Here is a 22,735-nt window from a genome sequence, read left to right as displayed (position 1 = left end):
CGCATCTATGAACCTAACGACATCTGGTTTCGGCTGAAACCGTGTCGCTGGGCTTTAAATCGAGCTTTGTGGTTTTAGGTCAGCGAGTTTCTTTTTTTAGCAACTATCCTCTTAAAGGGTCTGCCGTCCCCGCAGTAAGCTTCAGATTTCAACCACTGTTCCCCCTCCCTGGTGCAGCATCTACTTGTCTGATATATAGTCACAGTTTTGATCATGGCATCTTGTGACAAAAAAAAACACAAATTCTTTGTTGTTAGCAAAGCTTCAATTTAGACAACTATTAATTTACTTTGTAAATGTCAGATCTCTAATATGTTGGAAATAAGAGGAAAATGGGTATGAAGACCAACACATAAGGACATGTATATTTCTGATATGTGGCTGCTTTTTATTTGGTTTTGTTTTTTTTTTTGTTTTTTTTTTTTCTTCTACTGTGTACTTTATTATACAGAAGACTTAAGGGTCAGAGACCGGTTTTCTGCAGGACACCAAACGTGGCACAAAGATGTTTGTTTATTTGCCCCCATATTTTGTACAATTTTCAACAAATGAATAAAACCAAGTGCATTTGTGTCACAGTTTAATCAAAGCAATAAAAAAAACCTGCTGAAATCCAGGTAAATAATCCAGAAAAAAAACACAATAGTGCATGCTGGTGTGCTTGTGTTTATAATAAAAGTATTCTGGTGCACTGCATGAATTTAACATTACGTTTGACTACAGTTGTATCCTTTTAGTTAACAAATCTGCAGTATTATGAGCCAAACTGAGGGACAGCTTTGGAAGGAGTGGTTATTACATTTACCATGCCTCTATCTTTTTCCAATCAAATGTAATTTACTTTAAAAAAAAAAAAATACAAATTACAATAAAAACATTTAGAACAGACGTCCACAATCTCCTTTTTCAGTTCACTTTTAACAAAACACCTATAACAAATGAAAAGCACCCTCTGGGTGTTTGTTTCCTTATTTAAAAAAACTGCAAAGAAACTAGTGGTGCTAGTTATAGGGTAACATAGCAACACTGCAGCAAAGGAAGAGCGTTCTCCACAGGAGGCAGATCAAATGTTTAAATGTCCATCTCGAACTGGCTGTCTTCAGCTGGGATGACAAATAAGCAGGAATGTTAATGTAAAGAAACCCTGTAGCACCAGTGCTCTGACAGGTGCTGGGATGACCACATCGTTTTGTATTGCCAAGATAAAACTGACTCGCTTTTGTCTGACTGCATATTCGGAATGTACACTCTCCCTGCAAGTGACCACTGCGCACTTACAAACATTATTTATTGCTTATTTTCTTTTTCCGGATTTGCTTTACCTGCCATATCCTTGTTCACCTCCAGCTCTTCTTTAAGTTCTTGCATTTTGACTAGAGGATGATGCAAAGGAACAGTTACCCCAGGAATCTGTGGAAGGCAGCAAGGTGGGGTACGGGCAATCGGAGAGTTCCTACAGTCCAGCAAGAACTTCCTGTCGTAAATTATGCGAGTACCTGTCAAAAGTCCAGTACACATGTTTAAATCAAAAAGGCGCCAAATGATACAAAGTGGTTCTTCAGCACATCATACTAACAGGTTAGACAAAGAAAACGCATCATGTTTTCATGATATGCACAAAGATACTTTCACATCTATTTCTGATGCATACAATGATACTTTGGGGGGGGGGGGGGGTAAACATTAATTTGTAGGGTGCCAGTATCTGATGTGCTCTGATCTTGTTACGAATAATAGTCCACTAGAGGTCTGTAGCTCAGGATTATAATTTTACCCAAGACCCAATTTTTTTGTAAAACCAGTAATTTTATGTGAATATGCTGTTTAACATATTTGCATGTCCCATTTCTGAAAGAGCGCCGCCCAGAAGACCAAACTTGGCACTCCTGATTAAGTTCTAGGAAATCTGACCACATGTGCAGTGCTGGAAGACGCAGCCATTTTGAGGCAGGCAAAACCACATGGAGAGTAGATGATTTCAAAACACATAAACAAACTGCACACACTAGATCAAGTATGTTCAAGTTCTCTCAGTTACACATTTTGGCTGCCCTCAAGGGGCCAGCCCAGAATGCACTGCTGGAACTTTAACCACACTGCTGCAATGGGTGGCAGACAACATTACAGAGGGGCTGGAGTTAAACCTGAGTGAGGGGTGGTGCTATCACAGAGCCATACCATACACATAAGCTGTATCACAGGCAGAAAAACATGTTATGCAACATCATCTGTTTTGTGCCATGTGCTCTGTGAGGGAGCAGGGAGGGTTGATGGGGCCTGAGTAAACAGCAGTCAACACTGAAGCACGCGTTAGAGAGGAATGCAGAGGTGTCAGCATGACTGAGCATGCCTTTGTTTGAAAGACAGTAGGTTTCTATTGCTGCTGCAAAGTAATGACAAGTGAGCATAAGCTTGTTGACATCTTTGCAAAGGCTATTCAAAGTGGAGAGTAACTAGAGAAACTCTCCGGTGTCTCTGTTTAGACTTAGTTTTAGAATTTTATCTTGTCAAAAGGTGGAACTGTGGCAGGGATCATGCAGAATAAACTGCATAACACCAAGTTTGTGTGTGTGTGTGTGGGGGGGGGGGGGGCTAGAATTACATTCAAGCAACAAGTCCTTCCTCTTACTGAAACAGTTAAATCCCTGGGACTGTGAGTCCCACTCAGCTTCTTCATTGTTATTTGTAAACTTTTCCACAGGGAGGCATCCGAGATCCACTTTGCCAGCAAACGAGTTCTTGGCTGGGACAGGGAGTTCTCAGTTATCTGAGAAATGCAACAGCTGTGGTCAGGGGGGAGGGTCACTTTTCAAATAAAATACCTCCTACTTGGGCTTACAGTGCCGTTATGGTCATTTGCTAAAGAACAGTGTATTGGGGACAAACAGAATGAAAATAATATTTGGGTGGAGGGCTGATCAGGCACAGGCAAGGGGTCAACTGGTGGTTTTTCCCAGATTAGATATCATAAAACACTAACGACTTTCGCCTGCTGTTACTGTAGGGAACAAACAAGCAGTGAACAGATAGGCAACAATGGGGAGTAATATGCTAACTAACCACACATCCGAAGCGCTTTTGAAGTTGAGAGAATATGCATGAAAGCTTTCACTTTACAATGAGCAGTATCTGTTTGATGTGAAATTGTTGTCTACCAAAAATAAGGAGGTGGGGTATAAAGAGTATTTACAGTATTTACAGTTCAGCTAGAAGAAATACTACAGGTGGCTTTTTGTACCGAGAAACAAAATATATTGCGTTTTGTTACTTTAAAAAGCGCGTTTACAGTACCAGAAAGAATTTTTCCATTTTATAATTCATGATCACAGATCACCACAGCACAAACTAACAATGGTCAGCATGGATGAGATTTTACATACGTTTTTTTTTTCACATAAGTAATCGCAAGTATAAATGCAAACCTCGCGATTTATTTTTAGTCTAATATGCGAAACAGTATAGGCTCAAGCACAAGGTTAACCTGGAAGCATTTCACAAAAATACAGAATTTCACATTTACTACAGTTCGCCCAATTAGGCATGTGGGCACCAGTTGGAGTTTCAAGACTTGCCTAGTCGTCAAACCTGCAAATACAGCTATTTTTCAGGAAGAAAGGATCTTACCTCCTGGCGTTGTGGAAAACAAGGTGCCACCGGGTGTCTGACTATAGCAGTCAGGAAGCTGAGACCAGTCCTTGAGCTGCATAACACGAGTTGGAATAGGGCAACTCTTAGTCTTTTGTGGGTTAGCCGACATTGTAGGTTTATTATAAAGGAAATTTAGTCACGGCCTGTAAAACGCCTGTCTGTGTTGTACAATCTTTTTCAGTTCTCTCTCTCTCTCTCTCTCTCTCTCTCTCTCTCTCTCTCTCTCTCTCTCTCTCTCTCTTTCTTCCTTTCTTTCTTCCTTTCTAACAAACCATCTAAACGCACATCGTTACACACATGCAGACAGTTTCACAACAATAACCGCACCACGAAGCTAAAAGTTGGAACGAACTAGCTGGAGTAGGAGCTGGGATATTTAATAACAGTGGCGGCAGGGCACGCTACGTGACTCGTGTCATGTGACGGGCTGTGCTTGGGCAACAGCTACACAGTACAATGTACTGCGCAGGATTGCCAAACATCCTGGGAAATATATGACAAGCCAGATTGTTGTCATATTTCTAAATTATTGAATAAACAGCAAGTGTATAGTGTTGATTATTTGAACAAAATATGCATTGGTATTTTGGAGTTTTTATAGGGCACAGATTCAGTACAAATATGTCTCAAGCGACTAAACGATTTAAATGCCATAATGTCATAAATGGCCACGAACTAATAAATGAATAGACCTAGTTGAATACACGCACGTAACATTTTTTTTAAACAGAAGTGTTGCGTCGCCTTTACATTCTGATGAGCAAGACAAAAATGTTTTAGGTTTTGTTTTGTTTTGTTTTATATGGCAAATTAAAACCTTCATATCGCTCACACGGGACGTAAAACCAGGGACGAGAGGCATCTGACTGCAGGATTTGGGCAAAGAGGGCCAAGGGAATCTTTGCCGACCAAACCAATTCTACACCAAACCAGTAGGTGGCAGTATACACATCACTTCATGTACGTAACCTGAAATCAACAAAGAACGGTGTGTCGCGTCTCTTCGGCTAATCGGCCTTTTGGTAGTCGTGGGATCGTTTGTGTGAGTTCGGCGTTGACTGTAGCTCGGTTTTTAGTCATTGTCGATCTGCACGTTTTTAGGGAAATTCTTACGTATTGGATTTGGTGGAGGTAGAATATCCGTTCGCGTTCCTCCGTTGGCAGAAGAGCATACGAAAATAGCAACGTTTTGATTTGACGAAAGGTATGTGGGTCAGCTAACAAGTTAGCGTTGCTCGCTCGCTCGTAGCCTGCTAGCTACTCAGCTGTCGTCGAAGTAGTTCTATTTTAAAACTAATTATTTTATGTGTGTGTATGTATACTTATTTATTTATTTATTTAGTTAGTTAGTTAGTTTGTGCTACCCAGCAGCTAAAGATATCCAGGTCGATCGTTCCCTTTTGTCAGTAATTAGCATAACTAGCTTAGCTGTCTAGCCGGTTGGTGTAGGTAGATGGCTAGCTGACCGAACAGCTCGATTGAATAGAAGATGAAGGTAATTGTCTCGAATGCTTTGGCGATTCTCTATCCCGTTGATTCGGTAGTTAAAAACTTGAGCGGTTTCTGTTCGAGTTCTGAAAACCTCCATTATGTTCGCGGTGGCCCATGTAAGGAATGAGCATATGGCCGGTTATTAGCTGCTGGTTGATCTAGCGTTAGCTGGGTTTTCGTAAGCATGTTGGGTTTGATTGACTGTGGTACGACAGGATAAAATTATTAAAAATACGAAGTGTTTACCTAAACTAATTTATAAACTAATAATATTTGGCTAAATTGTCCTAACCGGGAACGTAATCTTACAAAACCTGTTTGCCATGTCAATAGTTTCGTTGAGCATGGCAGACGGAGAGGGTTTCGTAGTGCGTGTGAGGGGTTTGCCTTGGTCCTGCTCAGCAGACGAAGTGCAGAGATTCTTCTCAGGTAAGTGTCAAAGGAAAAGATTTATGTTTCTACTTAATGTGTAATGCAGTCTGATTACAACTAACATACTTTGATTACAGAATGCAAAATTGCGAACAACGGCACAAGCATACATTTCACATACACAAGGGAAGGACGACCAAGTGGAGAGGCGTTTGTGGAGTTTGAAACTGAAGAAGATCTAAAAATTGCCGTCAAGAAGGATCGGGAAACTATGGGACATCGCTACGTCGAAGGTGGGCCACACAACTGGGTGTTTTTTGTGTGACATGCACAGGAGAGAATTTAAACATGCAGTGACTAGAGACTAATAGATGCTTTTGCGGTTTCAGTGTTCAAATCCAACAGTGTTGAGATGGACTGGGTCTTGAAGCACACTGGCCCAAACTGCCCAGACACAGCAGGTGATGGCCTGGTTAGGCTTCGGGGTCTGCCTTTTGGCTGCAGTAAGGAAGAGATTGTCCAATTTTTTGCAGGTACGTTCACTAGAACGTGTGGTTTTATTCCACACATCAGTCAGAAACTCAGTGACTCACTGACTTTATTCTTTATACAAACCATAGTATGGTGAAATGCAAATGTCACTGTTTCTGGACACTGGAAAACTTAAGTTATATTTAAACTGATACCTATTTTAACTGGAATAAATTGATTTGAAATACATAAAGATCAAAATGGGTCACTTTTGCCATTCTTTAAAATATCATCTTTGATTTCTTTATTCCTTTATTATGATCTCATAACCTTTAACAAGTAAATAACTTCCCATATGGTCTAGTTTATGAAATTTGCTTTATGTACAGCGCCAATGAGAAATAGACATTTCTTAGACACCTGACTACTCTCTCATATTAGTGACCCTTTTTTCATTGTTACAATAAGTTATTACTCATTGTGCATTGCACCCCATCTGGTATTTACATGTAACATCATTTCTAATATGAAAAATCCCTTAGCAAACTATAAATTCATGTTAATGGGCTTGTGATTTAATATGTCCCCCATTGGGGTTATCTGTCCTTGGGTTGAAGGGTTGGAAATCGTGCCAAATGGGATAACATTGCCGGTGGACTTCCAGGGGAGGAGTACGGGGGAGGCCTTCGTGCAGTTTGCTTCACAGGATATAGCTGAAAAGGCTCTAAAGAAACACAAGGAAAGAATAGGGCACAGGTGGGGATGGTTGGCTGGCTGGCTGGATAAGTTGCTTTTCTTATGGTGTACACCTCTCAACATATATGCACTGCAGAAATGGCAAGACATTCTCTCAAACTGTTTGTAGTAATAATCACATAGCTTTCGGAAGATGAGGCCCAGTTCACCCAAAGTCATTCTGTGACCATGTTTATCTCCATCTTTAGTGCTGAGTGAGCCACTGAATGAGACTTCATCCAAAAGGAGCAAGTGAAAGGAAACATGTATTCAAACTTGTTCTGGATTCTAACGTGAAGGCATTCTCTACTCTTATTACCAGCAAACAGCTTTTGTTTGGGTTTTCAGGATGCCTATTTTAGCTGAGAACATCTTTGCATATGACTGTAGACTTGGAAGAAAACACTTCTGAACTAAAAGACCACCACTAGGCTTTAGCCTTAAGTATATGATGACCTATTCAAGTCAGAAATCCAGAGAAAATCCAGTCAAATTTTGGTGGCTAGCAGTGGTCTCTCAGCACTAAGTTTGATGTGCTAGGAATCTCTCAGGTTTATTTTTACCACAATGAAGACTTCAGCTCATGAGGACCCGGTAAACACAGGTAATACTGAGTCAGACATGACGGCCTGAAGTCTCTTCCTGCCATGTTCTATGTACTCTGCTATGACAGGGTGACAAGAACGTAATCCACAGTTACAGTGATGTCACATACCAAGAACGTAACCCATGGCTGCGGCAGTGTCGACTGTTTGCATGAGTGGCCATAAGAAAAGTTGAATGAGGGTTGAATGATACTCTTAAATGTAAGGATCCATATATTTATATTTGTTTGTTTTTTTTCCTTCATTTTTCAAACCACAAAGTCACTGAATGGAGTCATTGCCAGTTATTCAGTGCTCAAGTTGTCAGGGTGTAATAATATTGTAATCCCCCCTCCAGAGGACCCTTTTAGTGGTCCGTTATTTGTGCACGCAGCAATGCTCTGTTGCCTCCAGTCCACAGGCCCTGGTTCCATCGCTTTCCCTTGGTCCTTATAGGTACATAGAGATTTTCAAGAGCAGCCGTGCAGAGGTGCGTACCCACTACGAGCCCCAGCGTAAGGTGATGGGCATGCAGAGACCAGGGCCTTACGACCGCCCTGGCGCCGGGCGCGGCTATAACAGCATGGGCCGTGGGGTCTCGTTTGAGCGAGTGCGTCGTGGGGGATATGGAGGAGGTATGTGTGAATTGCCAGCAAGGAGGTGCCTGTTGCGGTACTGTTTAGTATGTCTTACTGTGCTTGTTCACCGTTGTTATGTGCTTCTCAGACGGTCGTTACGGGGATGGAGGTTCCTCTTTTCAGAGCACAACAGGGCATTGCGTGCATATGAGAGGACTTCCCTACAGAGCAACAGAGACGGACATATACAATGTGAGTTCATATAGTTGTTTTTGTGTGTGAGACCCCAAAAGAAAAGTTTGACCCAAAAATGGTGAAGCTAATGCCCATTAATTAGTATTATGCAAACATGAATAGCTTTGATTTGCTATTGTTAATATTAAGCTGCTTTTTGTATTTCTAATGATGCGTCCCTGTAGTGTGGAACCATTTAATGTGTGCCTTGTTTGTCCGATCTGTAGTTCTTTTCTCCCCTGAACCCGGTGCGTGTGCACATGGAGATCGGGCCTGATGGGCGAGTGACGGGCGAGGCCGACGTCGAGTTCGCCACACACGAAGACGCAGTGGCTGCCATGTCAAAGGACAAAGCCAACATGCGTGAGTAAACCATCACACAGGATCTCTGGAGGTTTAGGATATGCGCAGATGCCTGTGCAAAAGCATCACTCAGTGCCCCCTGTTTTGTCTTGCAGAGCATCGCTACGTGGAGCTGTTCCTGAACTCAACAGCAGGAGGCGGAAGCGGTGGATATGGAGGTCAGATGATGGGAGTATTGGGTTAGTCTACCGTTTAGGCTGTGCCGTTTTTGACGGAACGGGTTTGGAGCCGCGTGTTGCTCTAACTCGCACTGCGCTGTGCGTTTCACCTCCAGGAAACCAGTCATCCTATGGGCATGGCAGTCAGCAGATGAGTTCCGGGTACAGTGGTGGCTATAGCAACCAGAGCAGCATGGGGGGGTACAGTGATTACAGTGAGTGTCAACTCCACTTTACCACAGTGTGACAGGTAGAATGCTTAGCTGCTTGTTTTATAGTTATTTATACAGTGAACCCAGATGAGATCACACTGTGTGGAGTCCTTGTATCAGCAGTGACCCGGTCACTGTATAAGCACTTAAGTTGGGTCATCTTTCTAAAAAATGACTCTTCTGTATCTGAGGAAGGGACAAAAAAAAAAAAAAAGTGGTGTTGGTGGTTATTTTCAGAGTCTAATGTGGCACTATTTGCTTGTTTGAGCCCATTTTTGTGTCGTGTGCATGGCACTGAGAACTCCCTGGTCCTAAAGTTTGTATTTCTCTCTCCTGTCAGGTAATCAGGGCGGAATGGGGACCAGTTACTATGGCGGAGGTAGCCGCGGCTCCATGGGGGTGAACGGTCTCAACAGCAGCATGAGTGGTGGCTGGGGCATGTAGCCACCACTAGTGCCTGGTTCCTCTCAGCCTGGAGTGAATGACCAGTGACCAGCACTTAGCATTCTCCTGTTTGTTTTAAAACCTTTTTTTTTTGGGGGGGGGGGGTTGTTATTGAATTCATTTGCTTTAGAGCTGGTTTAGTGAGACCTCCTTTTTTTTTTTTTTTTTTATATTCTTCTCATGTGTCTTTTTATCTTATGTGGATGATATCACTGAGAGGGAGCCAAATACTTTTGGATAATTACTTTTTGTTTGGTTTTTTTGTGTGTAATAAAAGTGAAGCCAATTGCTGGACATGCTACATAAGTTACTGTGGAAGAGTGGAGCGGTGCCCAGAAACAATAGTTGTTTTTTTTGTTTGTTTGTTTTTTTTAAATCTATATATGTATGCAAAAGTGACCATGTTTCTCTACCTAATTTCAAAATGGGATCTTTGGGGTGAAAAGTGTTATGTTTTACAGTGGAAAGCTGATCTGTACTGCTGCAAAGCATGTTTGCAGGAGCACAGAGTGGGCTACAGCTGTAGTGTTAGATGCATGTGCTAATTATGTTTGAGAGCTCGCTCTTCTCCCTCCAGTGTACTGAATTTGTATTTTTTGTAGTGTGGTGCACAGAATGGATTCATGTCAGAGTTTTCTCTTTTTTTCACAGATGGACTGCTATTTTGCTGGGGCAGTGTTTATTAAAATCTACATAATTCTATAAAAACTGTGGAGACATTTTAAACATGACTGCAACTTTCTAAACAGTGCAGATGGAGAAAACAGAACTGCACAGACAAGAAATCGTTGTACATTCTAAAATAGCATTTTGTATTTAAATAGTTTGTTTAAAAAGTTAGTTCAATGTTTAAAAAGGTTGTTGATTAGTATTAGTGAATTAACATGGTGGAACAGTGAAAAATTACAATCATCATCTCCCTACCCTGTGTGTTCCTCTTATCAATTTTACCAATTAATATGTCTGTTTTTGTACCCCAAGGACAAATTAAATATTAATTCTTTTGTTTAAACATTGCATACATTTTTCGTATTGTTTGAAAATTAAGTATAGGTCCTATGGTCTAAGAACAAATACTGATACAATATTACATACTTTAAGCCTTTAGTGTGCACAAAGTATAAGCTCATGGCACAAAATGTACACCCAGGTCTCGTTAAAGCCATCCACTATGAGTGTATCCATGTCAGCATTCCACTTCTGAATCTGCTTTGTGTACATAATCAAAGCTGCCTTCTGTAAGATTTTTTTGTTATTGTTGCTGCATGGTGGTCCTCAAATTGTATTGTCTTTGTTCAAATTCACCCTAAATATGGCCATTGAGAACATGCAGAAGGGGTAAACATCTTAGTAAACAGGTGTATCACACATGGGAGGCAGTGTTGAAAATCTTACAGAAAGTAGCCTCAAGAGAAGCACTTTTTATTGTTCCCATCATCCACATTTAGAAAAGAAGGGGTCATGAGTGAAAACACGGCTCACATTTTCAGGGGCTCAAGAGGAGTTTGTGTTTTCAGTTAGTAGTAGTCTCCCTAAAATGGAGAATATCGACAAGGTGGGGAAAATACGAAGTCATAACCAATCATGCCCATACCATATTCCTTTTAAAAATCACATTCTCCCTGTAGAAGAAATTACTTTGCATATAATTTGCAATATTTATACTGCCTAAGGGCTGAAGAAAGGTTTCCAACAAGCTGAAAGCCCCATAAAATGCCAATGCATATGAATCTGTTCTGGCTATGCCACAATGTGCCTGTTGCTGAGCATGTTCCTGTCTGATTTGTGGCTGCTGAACAGCATCAAGAACTGGTGGAGCTCCTCTGGAGAAGAAGAGTGTGGCAGACGTCGCAGACGCGCACCGGCCTGGGATATGACGGAAGAGCCAGCTCATTGCTAGAACAATTGCTGCAGTAAATGTCGCCACAGTTTCTGCAATGGTGCTAAAAAAGGAGGTAGTGAGAGTGGAATTAGACTTGCAACTTTCTTACAGAATCGGGGGAATCGAAATATCAAAAGCCCAGAAACCCTCCAATCGTAACATGGACCTTTGGTACAAGGTGGTGCTTTGGGTTTTACTCAGCTCAGATTGCTAGGTAACTCTCCCAGCCTGGTTTGTTAACTGCCCCTCAACCCCTGGATGTGAGTGTAGAGGGAAAATGAGGGTGTTTACCTTTCTGCGAGAGATGGAGAATTCTTTCTGGCATTGCTTGCACTGTGTGGCCTCGTCGTCCTTCAGCCAGGCATGGCCCTGGAAGAGAAAAACTTACTTGTGGCCTCACCTCTAACACCGTGCCATGTAATTAGCCCATGAATTTTAAACATGATGTCTATTCCGCTCTTGAGATGCACCAATGACTACTATAATCAATCTTTCAAAATGGCTATTGAATCTCATCAAATGCTGGAAAATTTTAAGCATCCTTAACGTCTATTGATGCTTCTATGAAAACTTTCAGAAGCGTTTCGTAATCCTCAATACTTAAGTAAATGTATTAACTGATGACTGCTCCACTGCTGTTGACCTTACCTTTAAAGCTTTGTTGACCTCTTTAAAGTCCTCCATTTTTAGTTTGGATCTGCGGATTAACAGCAGTAAGTAATGATGAGAAAGGCACAGCTGAGTATGACTTGTTTACAGCGCGTCTTGCTGGGACAGTCTGCTAGGCATCTGTCTTACTGGCTGAGGTGAAGACCCATCTCTTGGAGTGCCTGTTCCTGCTCCTCGCACAGCTGCTGCAGCTGTTTCTTCTCATGCTGCAGCTCCAGCAACTCCTGGTGGGACCAAACGTTATCGTCGGAGAGTGCTTACGCAACAACTACAAGTCTGAGACAAATCAGTTATACTTAAATGTCACCGGTGTGCCAGTCATTAGTCTGTTTATTGATATTGTTCCCTCCTTCCCTCCACAGTTACTATATACTGATAAGGACATTGACACAATAGATTAATGCACTGGGCTCTGCAAAGCTGAAATGAGGCGGTTATACACGTGTAATAAAAGCTGAACTGTAGCTCACAAGCGTTTTGCAAAAATAAAGGAAAAAGAAGTAAAGCTGTCTGAGGCAGCGGCGTGCTGTCTGGAACAGGCCAATGAAGAATGCAGTCTAACCGTCTGCAGGCCCTGCAGCTGCTGCAGCTGGGTGCGCAGTTCACCGCTGTTGTCCTGCTCTCGCTGTAGCTCTCGCTGCAGTCTCTGCCTCTGTGCCTTCTCCCTGCTCAGCTCTGCCTCCAGCCCCGCCCTGACCATTGCACACACAGGCACAAAATACATTTGGCCAAAAGGGGGGGGGGGGCGACCTCATGAGCCCAGCACTGATAAGTGCGCTTGTAAAGAATATGTAAAGAATCCCCTTTAAAACTTGACCAGAAGCACAAAAACCTGGATAACAATGAATGCAAATACATCCACCACTTGGCATTATTTAACTGACATAGTGCTAAACATGGTGCCGGTAGCGTATGGCGTGAGTGCAGTCAACGGGGCAGCGGGGACCTCAGCGAATCGAGGTCAGACAGGCGTTTCTGTAGAGCGTCCACCCGGCCTTTCATTTCTGAGCGCACCTCCTCCTGGGTGTCCTCTGTGCTCTTGCGTCCACGCTCAGAGATCTGCAGCCTTTAGGGCCAGGAAACACATTTTACTTTCAGTTGTCTCATATGAGGCACCCCTGCTCAACAAATGTTCTCCACTAAACACAGAGGCTTCCTGTTTATCAGGTTAGTGAGGCGTTAATGATTAGGAAATGAGATCTGTATACCCTACTAATTTGTTATACGGCAGTTTAGGTTTTTGTACTGTTTACAGCTCTATTGCAGTATTTTCTTAAGATTAGGTTTTGGCACTAGGACATGCTACTTTACAATTCTATGAAGGAACTGAAGGGAATGTGTGCTAAAGCCCATGAGGCTTGCCTCAGTTCCAGTTCTCTCATTGATGTTTCCATCTGACTCATCTTCTGCTCCAGCTTCAGTGCCTCCTCCTCCTTCCTCTGAACCACTCTGCCAGCATCCTTATGTGGCCAGCAGAGGGAGACAAAGAGTTGAGTTGATTCTACACTAATAAAACGTTTTACTCAACAGTTCTGCATAAATATGGGCTTAAATCACACAGCACTACGTAGTTTACTGTTTCCCTGCAGTGGGGTACCTGCACCAGCTCATTACCCAATTATCAGACAGTTCTTTTATTACAGGGCTCACCCAAACCACAGGACTCAAACAATCTGCAGCAGTCCTCCACATATTTATGTAAAAGGACACCAAGGTCATCCAACATATTTGGGAAATTCAAGCTAAAACTCTTAGACTCGTATTTCAGGTGCATCAGTACCTGTGCCTTGTTGTACATGTTGAGGTTGAGGCTCTTGACCTGGTCCAGCTGCTGACGGAGTGCGGCCAACGTGTCCTTCTTCTCATGGATGTCCTTCTCCAGCAGTTTCATGGCCACCTCCATCTCCTGCTTGAGTCCCACCTGCAGCTCCAGCTCCTTCTGCAGCTCCTGCATGGTCAAATGGACCACACATCGCCTTCAGTGATCAGCTCCCGCTTCATTTGTTGAGCTGCACTGAGCTTGCACCATGGAAACCAGTAAATGTGTGGTGATTTTTAATAAAGAAAAGGCTGATATTGGCATTAACGTTTCACAGTCCAATAAATAACGTCCAATAAAATCTTACATGAGCTGCTTCAAATGCAGAATACTCAAATACATAAATGAGCTAGGACATGCACATATGACAAACGCAATGAAATAGAGCCCACTAATGCCAACAAGTCTCTACGGATTGCTATTATTTTTATGCACACTTATCCAAATCACGTTAAGCTTGCATATGTGAAAGGATGCTGAAATAAGCAAGGAAGCAAGGAAACGGTAATGACGGAAGGAGAACAATGAAACCATCACGAGTCTGCCGACCATCCGCTCCGTTCGGTTAAAAGATCATGCAGAGAGGAAGGAAGTGCAGGGGCACGTGTGACTGACCTGTCTAATGCGCTTCTCCTCTTTGTACTGCTTCCACACCACATTGTACATTTCATCCAGCCCCTGACGTGTCTGGCGGTAAGTCTCCAGCTCAACTTGGCTATCCTGCAGTGTCACCTGGAGGGGAGTGCATAGGAGAATCAGCACATTGTTAGCGGCAGGAGCGTTTCCCTGAATGGGGGCACGTTCCTGCAGTCTGAGCGCTACCTCCTCTTTCCTCTGGCTGCTCTGAAGGATGCTGATGTTTTCCTGGCGAAGCTGCTCCTGCTCCTCCCGTAATGAATTGATCCTGTCTGTGGCCGCCGACAGCTGCAGACCACACACACCACATTCAGCACTGCTAATACCTGCAGGTCGTGCTAATGAATCAAGACAGTTGCAAGGGACATCAAATTAGCTCCAGGACCATACTGGAAACACAATATTACGGAATGTACTCCATAGACAATCTCCCAGTAGTCACATGTTGTTTTAACTTTCCTAATGGTTACTAAGGCCTACCTCACAACTAATTCACTTATGCAAATGTTTACAGTACACAGCCTAAAACATAATAAAAAGCAAGGCAGTGAAAAGTCTCTGTGATGGTCTCAGAGAGGCTCTGACCTCCTCTATGAGTTTGCTGTTGGTCTTCTCCAGTGAATCCATCTTGACCTGAAGGTCAGTCACTGTGCAGCTAAGGTGGCGGTTCAGCTCCTCTATGTAGTGCTTCTGATCCAGAATCGCTGTCATTTTAGCACCACTGACAACAGAAAAAACAGTAAGAAAAACTGAAAACAACCACAAACCTCTTCTGTATGGCCCACAGAAGTATACAGTGGTTTTCAACATGTCATTAAAGGTTTTGGAACTAATGCATTCTTCATGAATTGGCAGAGACATGAAGCATGGAATTATGGGATATGTCAAGTACTAATTGTCCTCACTGTTAGTAATTAGCAAAGAACAATATACATGCATAATTACATAAATGTACATACATGTAAACACAATTATTAAAATATATTTTCAGGCTCCAGACAATGTAATGTGATAATTCATTTAACCTTTGGCCCCATGGGAGAACAATTTACAAAGATTAGCACTTTAGTTAGTACAGAAAACATTTTATGGTGAAAGTTACAAATGATGCTTGGTATACTAGAGTTACTCACTCTTGTGTGCTTTCAGTTGTCTGTGGGTCCTTTAAGTATAGGGAGAAGTCAATGACACCCACCTAAAACGAGACTCCTCTAGTTAACAAGTGCTCTACTCCAAAATGGTCCCAGAAACGATTGCAAGCTGCACTGCACATCTCACCTGAGAATCTAGGTCTTCCCCTTTCACGCAGAGGTTGGCATCAATGACGTTCAGGCCCACCAGCATACCAGCAACCACGGAGCCCTCTTCCTCCAGTAAGAGAGCCCCCAGCTCATAAAATTCCCTGGCATAAGCAAGAGACCAAAAATATATAACAGTTAAGGGGGTTAAGGACAGCATTTCAAATGCTAACGACTGATTTAAACCGCACTGAAATCTTAGTGTGCAGACAAGAAGCAGATACAAGTAAGTGTGTTTAGTGAGGGTCTTCTCACCCCAGAAGGTCACGTCGGTTTATCAGAACTTTCAGGTAATCTGCCATTTTTTTCTGCATGAGTGCCAAATGTAGCCAGGCTCTAGCTTTCCCAAGGCCTGTCCTGTGAAAGAGAAAAAAGGATGAGTGTGGTATCGATCGCTTAGCATTAAAGGTACTGAAAGCACTTCTGCTTCTTGTATTTACACTCCAGCAACTATCAATAAAATAGATACTCTAAGAAAAAAAAGTTTCTCCATGTCTAGCCATGGTTGTTTAAGATGATCAATAACTAATTTTCAACAAAGTCCAGCTGGATTAACCCATCAAATGATTTCTTTACAACAAGGTGTTTTTATTTGCCTGTGCTTACAGCAGATACGCTTAGCACTATGCGTGCATGTCATTGGACGGAGGGGCTCTTGAGAAAGGTTTGGACAGTGAGCTTGGAATCTAAGGGAGAGCCCATGTGGCTAAATCAGGCACAAATTAGAAAGAATTATAAAATCCATTACAGCATGAATCTGCACAGTCTTCATTATTTCACAGGTGCCCATCACAAATCTGTAAACACTGAAGACATATGTACTATTTAAGCATTGACATATATTACACATAGAAAAGATGTGCACTTGCATGGAGACTCACTTGAGTCCAGGCATATCTCGTACACTTGTGGCAAGGTCAGCAGACTCAGGACACAGTTTCTCCACCAATTCCAAAGGAGCCCAGATAGACTTATTTTGGCCAATAAAGGATTTCTTAACTGCAGAGTCCATATGATATTGAGAAGAACAAAAATCATTATAAGCAAGTGCTAAAAACAATACACCTAGTTTAGACAATGGTTATTTTAAGACTAAAATTTACCTTTCAATCCATGTTTAAGACAGTGTTCCAATACCACAAAGAACTGTTGCAAAGGTGGATATTCTGAATCTAGCGTCCGGCCCAAGTTGAGAGAGGACTGGATCAACACTTTTATGCTGAGTTTCATCATGCTTAATAGATTTGACCGCTCCACTGACATAGGATCCTTCAGCGCTAAAATGACAGAAGACACCAAATCAGGTTTGTATTTTACTCACGTAGTAAACTAGCTAGATATGTACTTTCCAGCCACGCACTAAGCACAAGTAATACAATGTGAAATAAGTCGGTAATGGCCTGAAGAAGGTAGATGGGTAACAACCGTAATATTATAAGATAGAATGGCTTGAGTGATTGTAGTTACGGGGATCTTGTGAACTTTATGTGCGGGGAAATCCGTCAGAAACTAACTAATCAGCTAGACTGCTAACTAGCCAACTAGCTCACTCACTCACTCACTCCGTTGGCTGGCTAGCAGAAGTAGCTGTCAGAAGTATTCGCTATGTTAACCTACTGACATTTTTGGCCATGGCCAATGGACTAGTTCAACACTCTTTAAAAGGGGGCTGTGAAACAGGTTTCCTACCAGGCTTTGTAGTGTCAGAGCTGTCCGGAGGAGGAAGATGACTGGGTTCAGACACAGATGAGGTGTTCCTCAAGCCAGTAGTGTTGACATTGCTAATCGTCTCGGTTGCTTTTCGAGCCAAGGACAAAATTGGTGCCGACCAAGAGCTGTCAACTGGTTTCTGCTTGTGTTCCCCGTAATTTTCATATGCCACAGCATGGTTTTCATCTGCTGTAGTTAGTGGTTCTTCGTTTTTGATATCATTGTTGTGAACTTTTTTGTTTGTGTCTTCATCGGCCATTTTCCGAGTCTTAACACGTGATGTGAGCTAGGCAAGAGTAATCGCTTATGTATGTAACTAACAGGTAAGAGAAATCGACCGAAGATTCAAGCGCTCTAGTGATCTAAGGCTACTTTTAAAATTTATTTTCTCCTGTATTGCAATTTACCATCCATGTTATTTTCTAAACATTCCCTTGAATTCCCTACTGCCGTAACAAAATTATGCATACTTTTATTCAAGAACATTATGACTTTTATGATGGGCAAAAGCCAATGTGACTTGTGTGATTTGTGTCAGTTTTTGAACTGCAAAAACGCTGAATGCGGATATGTATGCTATTAATTAGGCTATATACAGAAATAAGAAATTTAACTTTCGTTAGTCAGGTATGACCTGTTTAAGACAACCGAGCACATGTTGCCAAAGGGAGTAGAGGTTAACTTACTATATGTTTCACTAGATGGCATTCATGCGTGTTGCAGAGTAGTAACCTGTATCTAAACTTAAATGTACTGTTATAATGTTTTATAGAGGTCATCGGTGATATATTATAATGCTCTAATCTAATCTTTTGGTTTTCTACTGTGCATTTGCGAAGAGGAAAAGAGAGAATCTTATGGACGAGTGAAATTAGCCATGGCATATTGTTGCGCAAGGGCAGGCTCTGTTTGTAAAAATCAAATATGATCATATTTTCTTCTTCTTCTTCTTCTTCTTCTTCTTCTTCTTCTTCTTCTTCTTCTTCTTCTTCTTCTTCTTAAAACAAATTAATATAAAGTAAATAGGGATGCATTTACATTTTTTTTACACCCACGCTGTTATAACCTGTTTTGTCATTATTGATAAGACAATATAACACCTAAGCAATTATTCGCCATAACACAGTCAAAAACTTCAAATATCTGTGTATAATTTTGAGCTTTCAGAACTTGGGTGGTAGCCTATCTTCAAATATGGTAATAGAAAACAGACAAAAAAATAATTAAATACTATGTATAATGCAGTAATTTAAAACAAAAAGAAAAGAAAAAAAGCTGTACAGACAGGGGAACCCACACCGGGAAGAGAATATAGGTGGTAGCTGATAGAGGTCTCATTGTAGCGTGAGGTTCACACAGGCGTGGCTCTGCCTTGATCTATTTAAGTGCTTGCTGTCCACCAGCAGTGATTTCTTTCGCTTAACTCGGACGAGGGAAAGCTGCACTGACAGATACCCCAAGAGTGCTGCTACGGCCCGAAAGCATCGGCGGATTATTGCTGTAATTTTGAATTTGGTGGAGTACACAAAAAACGCCTGAATTCGACAGCGGACTCTTTTTTTTTAACCCGTTAGATATCCAGATTGGAAACTATGAAGTTTTCAACATTCGCACTTCTCGTTTATGCGCTCGGTAAGTATAGGCTGGCGTAGGTGGGGTTCATGGTTCATTCAAGTCATACCCTTTTAGTCGTGGCCTATGTAAAGTCATGTAACACATTTTATATTGAAGCGTTTGCGTTTAAACTGATATGCAATGCACGAAACTAAAATTATTCACTTTAAAAAGTTTGCGGATGGCTTGTTTCTTGATATTCATTAGTATGACGGCAGCAGTGAATATTAGCAGCGAATACTGTAGCAACTGTTGTTCAAGAATCTTTTCTTAGATGGCAACAATGTCACTCAGTTGGTCATCAACCTATTTAAGAATAGTCTTTATGTAACATGATATATTTATTTTTGACCGGGTGTTCATGCATTAGATCAGTGTCTGTGCATGTAAATTTTGTAAATCTGACCTAGCACCCTCTAGGGGTATAGAGTGTATCAGGTAATTTTAAAATAATTTTTCATTTTCAAATAAGATTACGAAAGCATTTTTTCTTAAGTTGTATTTAGCTTTAGCCTGTTCTGTATGCTGTATAGTGGAAAACAAATCTGGTCTATTTGTACAGACTGAAAAACTGACAGCTTGGTTTGTCTTGAAAATGCAATAAGTCTGCAAATCACATTTGCGCATTGCCCTGGCATGATTGCCATGACCTCTCGTTACTCCCATCGAACTGCAGCTAAGATTTTAGTAAACTTTACATCGATTTTATTTCATTCATTTCCATGCACATAAATAATGATTTTTGATTATACTGCACAAGGACCTGCAGTTGGGGACTGTGTGGCATACCTGAGCAAATGAAGAGTGAACAAATCTTATGAGAGATTTTCTCTCTTATGTCTTTCCAGTGGCTTTCACCCTGGTGAGCAGCGCCTCTATAGACAGGTATGAGGGCGAGAAACCTGCACAAACAACCGTGATTCACCTGTTACACACATCAGAGACACAGAATGAAAAAAGACCTGCTGAGGACAGCAAGCACGTGAGCTACCAGGAGGAGGAGGCGGGTGAAGAATATGACAGCTATGAAGAATACGAATTGTCAGGAGATTATGAGATACCTCGAGGTAATACAGCAGTTTTGCAATATCGGCAGCTGGGCATACACTCCATTTGCTTTGATAACACATTTATCCTTTGAAAGTAATTTAACTGTAAACATTAATTGTCCAATTGTTCTGTTACCTTTACAGTCGCATTTTCAAGCAAACCTAAAGATCCGAGTACAGTACTGAATGCAGAGAGGCGTGAAACTAAGGAGAGAAGGGGAAAGGGGCAGAAAAAGGGGAAGGGGAAAAAGAGGAACCCGTGCCTGAAGAAATATAAGGACTTCTGCATTCACGGGACATGCCACTACCTGAGGAAGATCGGCCCCTCGTGCATGTGAGTGCACTGTCTCCATTATCTGCTGCAGGCTTTTCCTTCGTTTAACTGATTTAGGGTATTCCGAAGTGCCCACAGTTTTAATCCAGCTCTCATAGATTTTATAAAATGTCCCATGTTTACAGTTGTAACCAAGGTTATTCCGGAGAGAGATGCCACTCGTTCTCGCTGCCTGTATGGAACCGGGATGAAGGTTACGATCGCACAACGGCGCTGGCTGTGGTCGCTGTTGTTCTCTCCTCGCTCTGTCTCACCATCATTGGACTTCTGTTGGCTCTCAGGTGAGATATTTAGAAGATAGCCTGTGCCCAAGATATGGCAATTTAGAAAGACAAAACCTGATCAATGAGAAGCTTAGCATATCTTTTCAGATATTTTTGTATATCAATTTGTTCAATTTTGTCCAACAGGTTTCACAAACGAGGCACGTATGACGTAGAGAATGAGGAGAAGGTTAAGCTCGGCACACCCCCACATCACTAACACATAGGAGCCCGTGGTGAGCAGGCCAACCTTCAACCATGCTAAAACAATGCCCCCCACCCTGCGATATGCAGGCTTCAAGCTGTGTGTTCTTTGTTTATGTTACATCTGTTCTCCTCCTTGTCTCTTTAATTTCAAGAAGACTGTGTGGAACTTCTACCTCAAAATAAAATGGAGAAGTGAATTGCCAGGAAGACAAGCACAGTGCACTTGAAAAGAAGGATGACTAGCTGTGCCGCAGGAGTCAGAGCTTCTCTATGAGAGGCTGTACTTCCATATGATTCACTGGGAGGTTCAGAAAGACGGTCCCATCAGCCCAGAACCTGATGAACACTGGAACTCTCTTTGGCCAAGTGAATCTACACTGAGGAAAAGTGGACATTTTGGGGCGAGAGTTTGTCTGGGTAACTCCCCAGAGTTGAGACTGTAGTCTGGGCTGGGACATTTATCATTTCCTCAGAGAGAAACAAACCGGTCCCCAAAATTGCTTGTTTTTACCAGTTGTCTTTTTCTATGTTGCATTGTGCACTGTAAATATTAATTGTTTATGCCTTTCTTTTAATTTATTTATTTATATTATTAATATTTATTCAGATTTATACCAACCTTGTCCAGCCCTAACACACTGGCCACGTGTTTAAAAAGGACTACATAGTGTTTTATGTTTAATAATATGCTATTTATTAAAATTTTAGAAATCTTAGAGATTTAAGTGCTTTTCAGAAGTAATAGACAAAAACTGTAGCATAAAAATGAAAAACTACTTTGTTGCTATTTTAATATTTGCATTAGTCATGAAATATAACCTAAATCTTTTAAGTATTTTTCCCTCCATTACAGTGTTAAATGTGCTCATAGATGTGTTTTGACATTTCATAGGAATATTCACAAATGATTGAACACACCTTTTAAATGTCAATATTGGTGTGTTTATGGAGAAAAACAAAAAACATACAGTTTCATTTGGCCAGTAAACTGTTTACACTGTCAAATCAGTGTGTTGTTGTGAAATGTGAATTAAATGTCCTGCTATAACAAAACTTGATGTCTTTTTAAACTTTTCTTTGTCCCTGTATCTGATCCACAGTATGCCTGAATCATGGCCCAGTGTATCATGTATATTACTGAAAACGTTTTTTCAGACCAACATGGTTCAGTGACTCACTTCTGCCTGTAGGCAGCTGAATCTGGTTTACCGGTTTAATTATATTTTGGAATAGGACTGATAACACAAATATTCCGTCCCAGCTCTGATATGAAAAAACAAATATTTGTCTACGCTGCCTCCTGTTACTGCTTCACTGACTTCTTATAGTCCCACTGCACCTGTATCCTGACTGTGTTTTCCCAACATGTTCCCTTTCAAAACCTGTGAATTTCAGATTATTGCATGTCAAAGCTATAATCTGGCCTGGTTCATGTAAGTTCATTGATTTAGTGAGTAACACTAAAGCGGCACAAAATATAGAAATAAATTATGGCAACCAAAATGACAATTTTCACTAAAATAGTCATCTAACCAAGTTTTATTGTTCAGTGCCATTTTCATGACTGCTACTCCATTCTCATGTTGGCCAGAACTCCTGCACCATGCTGGTCAAACTTCCTTTTATAATGGGACCACTTCCTTGTTGGTAGGAAGCACATCGAAGGCCTTATTGTGAGATAAAAGGAAAGAGGAAAGCCTCTGGAGTCAGCAGCCAGCATTTGGTGACTGAAGCTTCTCCTCATTGTGACTACATGGCATTCAACAGTATGACCACACACACGAGAGAGATCATTTCCATTCAATGAAGTCTTTGTTTTAGGAAGCATGAGCAGGGCACCACAGGAGTCCACCTCGGGGCCAGGTGTCTCCATGAGAGGCACACTGGCACTTGTTAGAGGAATTTTACTGCATTTCATGTGGGTCAACTAATTAGCTGGGTTTAGTGAGCAACAGTGCTTTGCA

The 22,735-nt window shown here is 41.6% G+C and overlaps 4 protein-coding genes across 11 annotated transcripts; 2 read left to right on the top strand and 2 right to left on the bottom strand.

Annotated features, from left to right (window-relative positions):
- Positions 1-495: 495 nt before the first annotated feature.
- On the bottom strand, positions 496-4,030 carry eif4ebp3l (eukaryotic translation initiation factor 4E binding protein 3, like). The gene is made up of 3 exons (XM_027016712.2): positions 3,625-4,030; positions 1,323-1,496; positions 496-1,103 (listed from the first exon to the last, which is right to left on the bottom strand). Exons 1-3 carry the CDS (start codon positions 3,755-3,757, stop codon positions 1,072-1,074), a joined length of 339 nt encoding a protein of 112 aa, XP_026872513.1. The 5' UTR covers positions 3,758-4,030; the 3' UTR covers positions 496-1,071.
- A 594-nt stretch (positions 4,031-4,624) lies between these two features.
- Positions 4,625-10,302, top strand: hnrnph1 (heterogeneous nuclear ribonucleoprotein H1). 5 transcript variants are annotated; one of them, XM_035532049.1, is made up of 11 exons: positions 4,625-4,690; positions 5,473-5,568; positions 5,649-5,804; positions 5,901-6,044; positions 6,600-6,738; positions 7,758-7,936; positions 8,028-8,131; positions 8,341-8,476; positions 8,572-8,634; positions 8,751-8,849; positions 9,187-10,302. In XM_035532049.1, the coding sequence occupies exons 2-11, from the start codon at positions 5,484-5,486 to the stop codon at positions 9,288-9,290; spliced, it is 1,209 nt and encodes a 402-aa protein (XP_035387942.1). In that variant the 5' UTR covers positions 4,625-4,690; positions 5,473-5,483; the 3' UTR covers positions 9,291-10,302. The 5 variants fall into 5 exon arrangements, with proteins under 5 accessions (XP_035387942.1, XP_035387941.1, XP_026872499.1 ...); XM_035532048.1 differs by having other exon boundaries at positions 4,647-4,852; XM_027016698.2 differs by having other exon boundaries at positions 4,647-4,852; positions 9,183-9,265.
- On the bottom strand, positions 6,618-17,588 carry rufy1 (RUN and FYVE domain containing 1). 3 transcript variants are annotated; one of them, XR_003411075.2, is made up of 18 exons: positions 17,284-17,588; positions 16,698-16,871; positions 16,476-16,593; positions 15,850-15,951; positions 15,575-15,698; positions 15,430-15,491; positions 14,882-15,017; positions 14,483-14,584; positions 14,276-14,392; positions 13,622-13,789; positions 13,204-13,301; positions 12,788-12,907; positions 12,404-12,533; positions 11,971-12,065; positions 11,821-11,869; positions 11,464-11,541; positions 7,995-8,100; positions 6,618-6,706 (listed from the first exon to the last, which is right to left on the bottom strand). XR_003411075.2 is itself a non-coding variant. In XM_027016697.2 (17 exons), exons 1-17 carry the CDS (start codon positions 17,561-17,563, stop codon positions 6,683-6,685), a joined length of 1,977 nt encoding a protein of 658 aa, XP_026872498.2. In that variant the 5' UTR covers positions 17,564-17,588; the 3' UTR covers positions 6,619-6,682. The 3 variants fall into 3 exon arrangements, 2 of the variants coding, with proteins under 2 accessions (XP_026872498.2, XP_026872496.2); XM_027016697.2 differs by lacking the exon at positions 7,995-8,100 and having other exon boundaries at positions 6,619-6,706; XM_027016695.2 differs by lacking the exons at positions 6,618-6,706; positions 7,995-8,100 and adding an exon at positions 9,442-11,233.
- Positions 17,589-18,703: 1,115 nt separating this feature from the next.
- Positions 18,704-21,824, top strand: hbegfa (heparin-binding EGF-like growth factor a). Of its 2 annotated transcripts, none has more exons than XM_027016670.2 (6): positions 18,704-18,936; positions 19,767-19,985; positions 20,112-20,301; positions 20,427-20,582; positions 20,712-20,800; positions 20,927-21,824. In XM_027016670.2, the coding sequence occupies exons 1-5, from the start codon at positions 18,897-18,899 to the stop codon at positions 20,782-20,784; spliced, it is 678 nt and encodes a 225-aa protein (XP_026872471.2). In that variant the 5' UTR covers positions 18,704-18,896; the 3' UTR covers positions 20,785-20,800; positions 20,927-21,824. The 2 variants fall into 2 exon arrangements, with proteins under 2 accessions (XP_026872471.2, XP_026872470.2); XM_027016669.2 differs by having other exon boundaries at positions 20,924-21,824.
- Positions 21,825-22,735: the final 911 nt, after the last annotated feature.

The sequence above is a fragment of the Electrophorus electricus genome, chromosome 12 (genome assembly GCF_013358815.1).
Source record: "Electrophorus electricus isolate fEleEle1 chromosome 12, fEleEle1.pri, whole genome shotgun sequence".
NCBI lineage: Eukaryota > Metazoa > Chordata > Actinopteri > Gymnotiformes > Gymnotidae > Electrophorus > Electrophorus electricus.
Note: the sequence above shows the minus strand (reverse complement) of the source record. Positions and strands in the feature narration are given on the sequence as shown.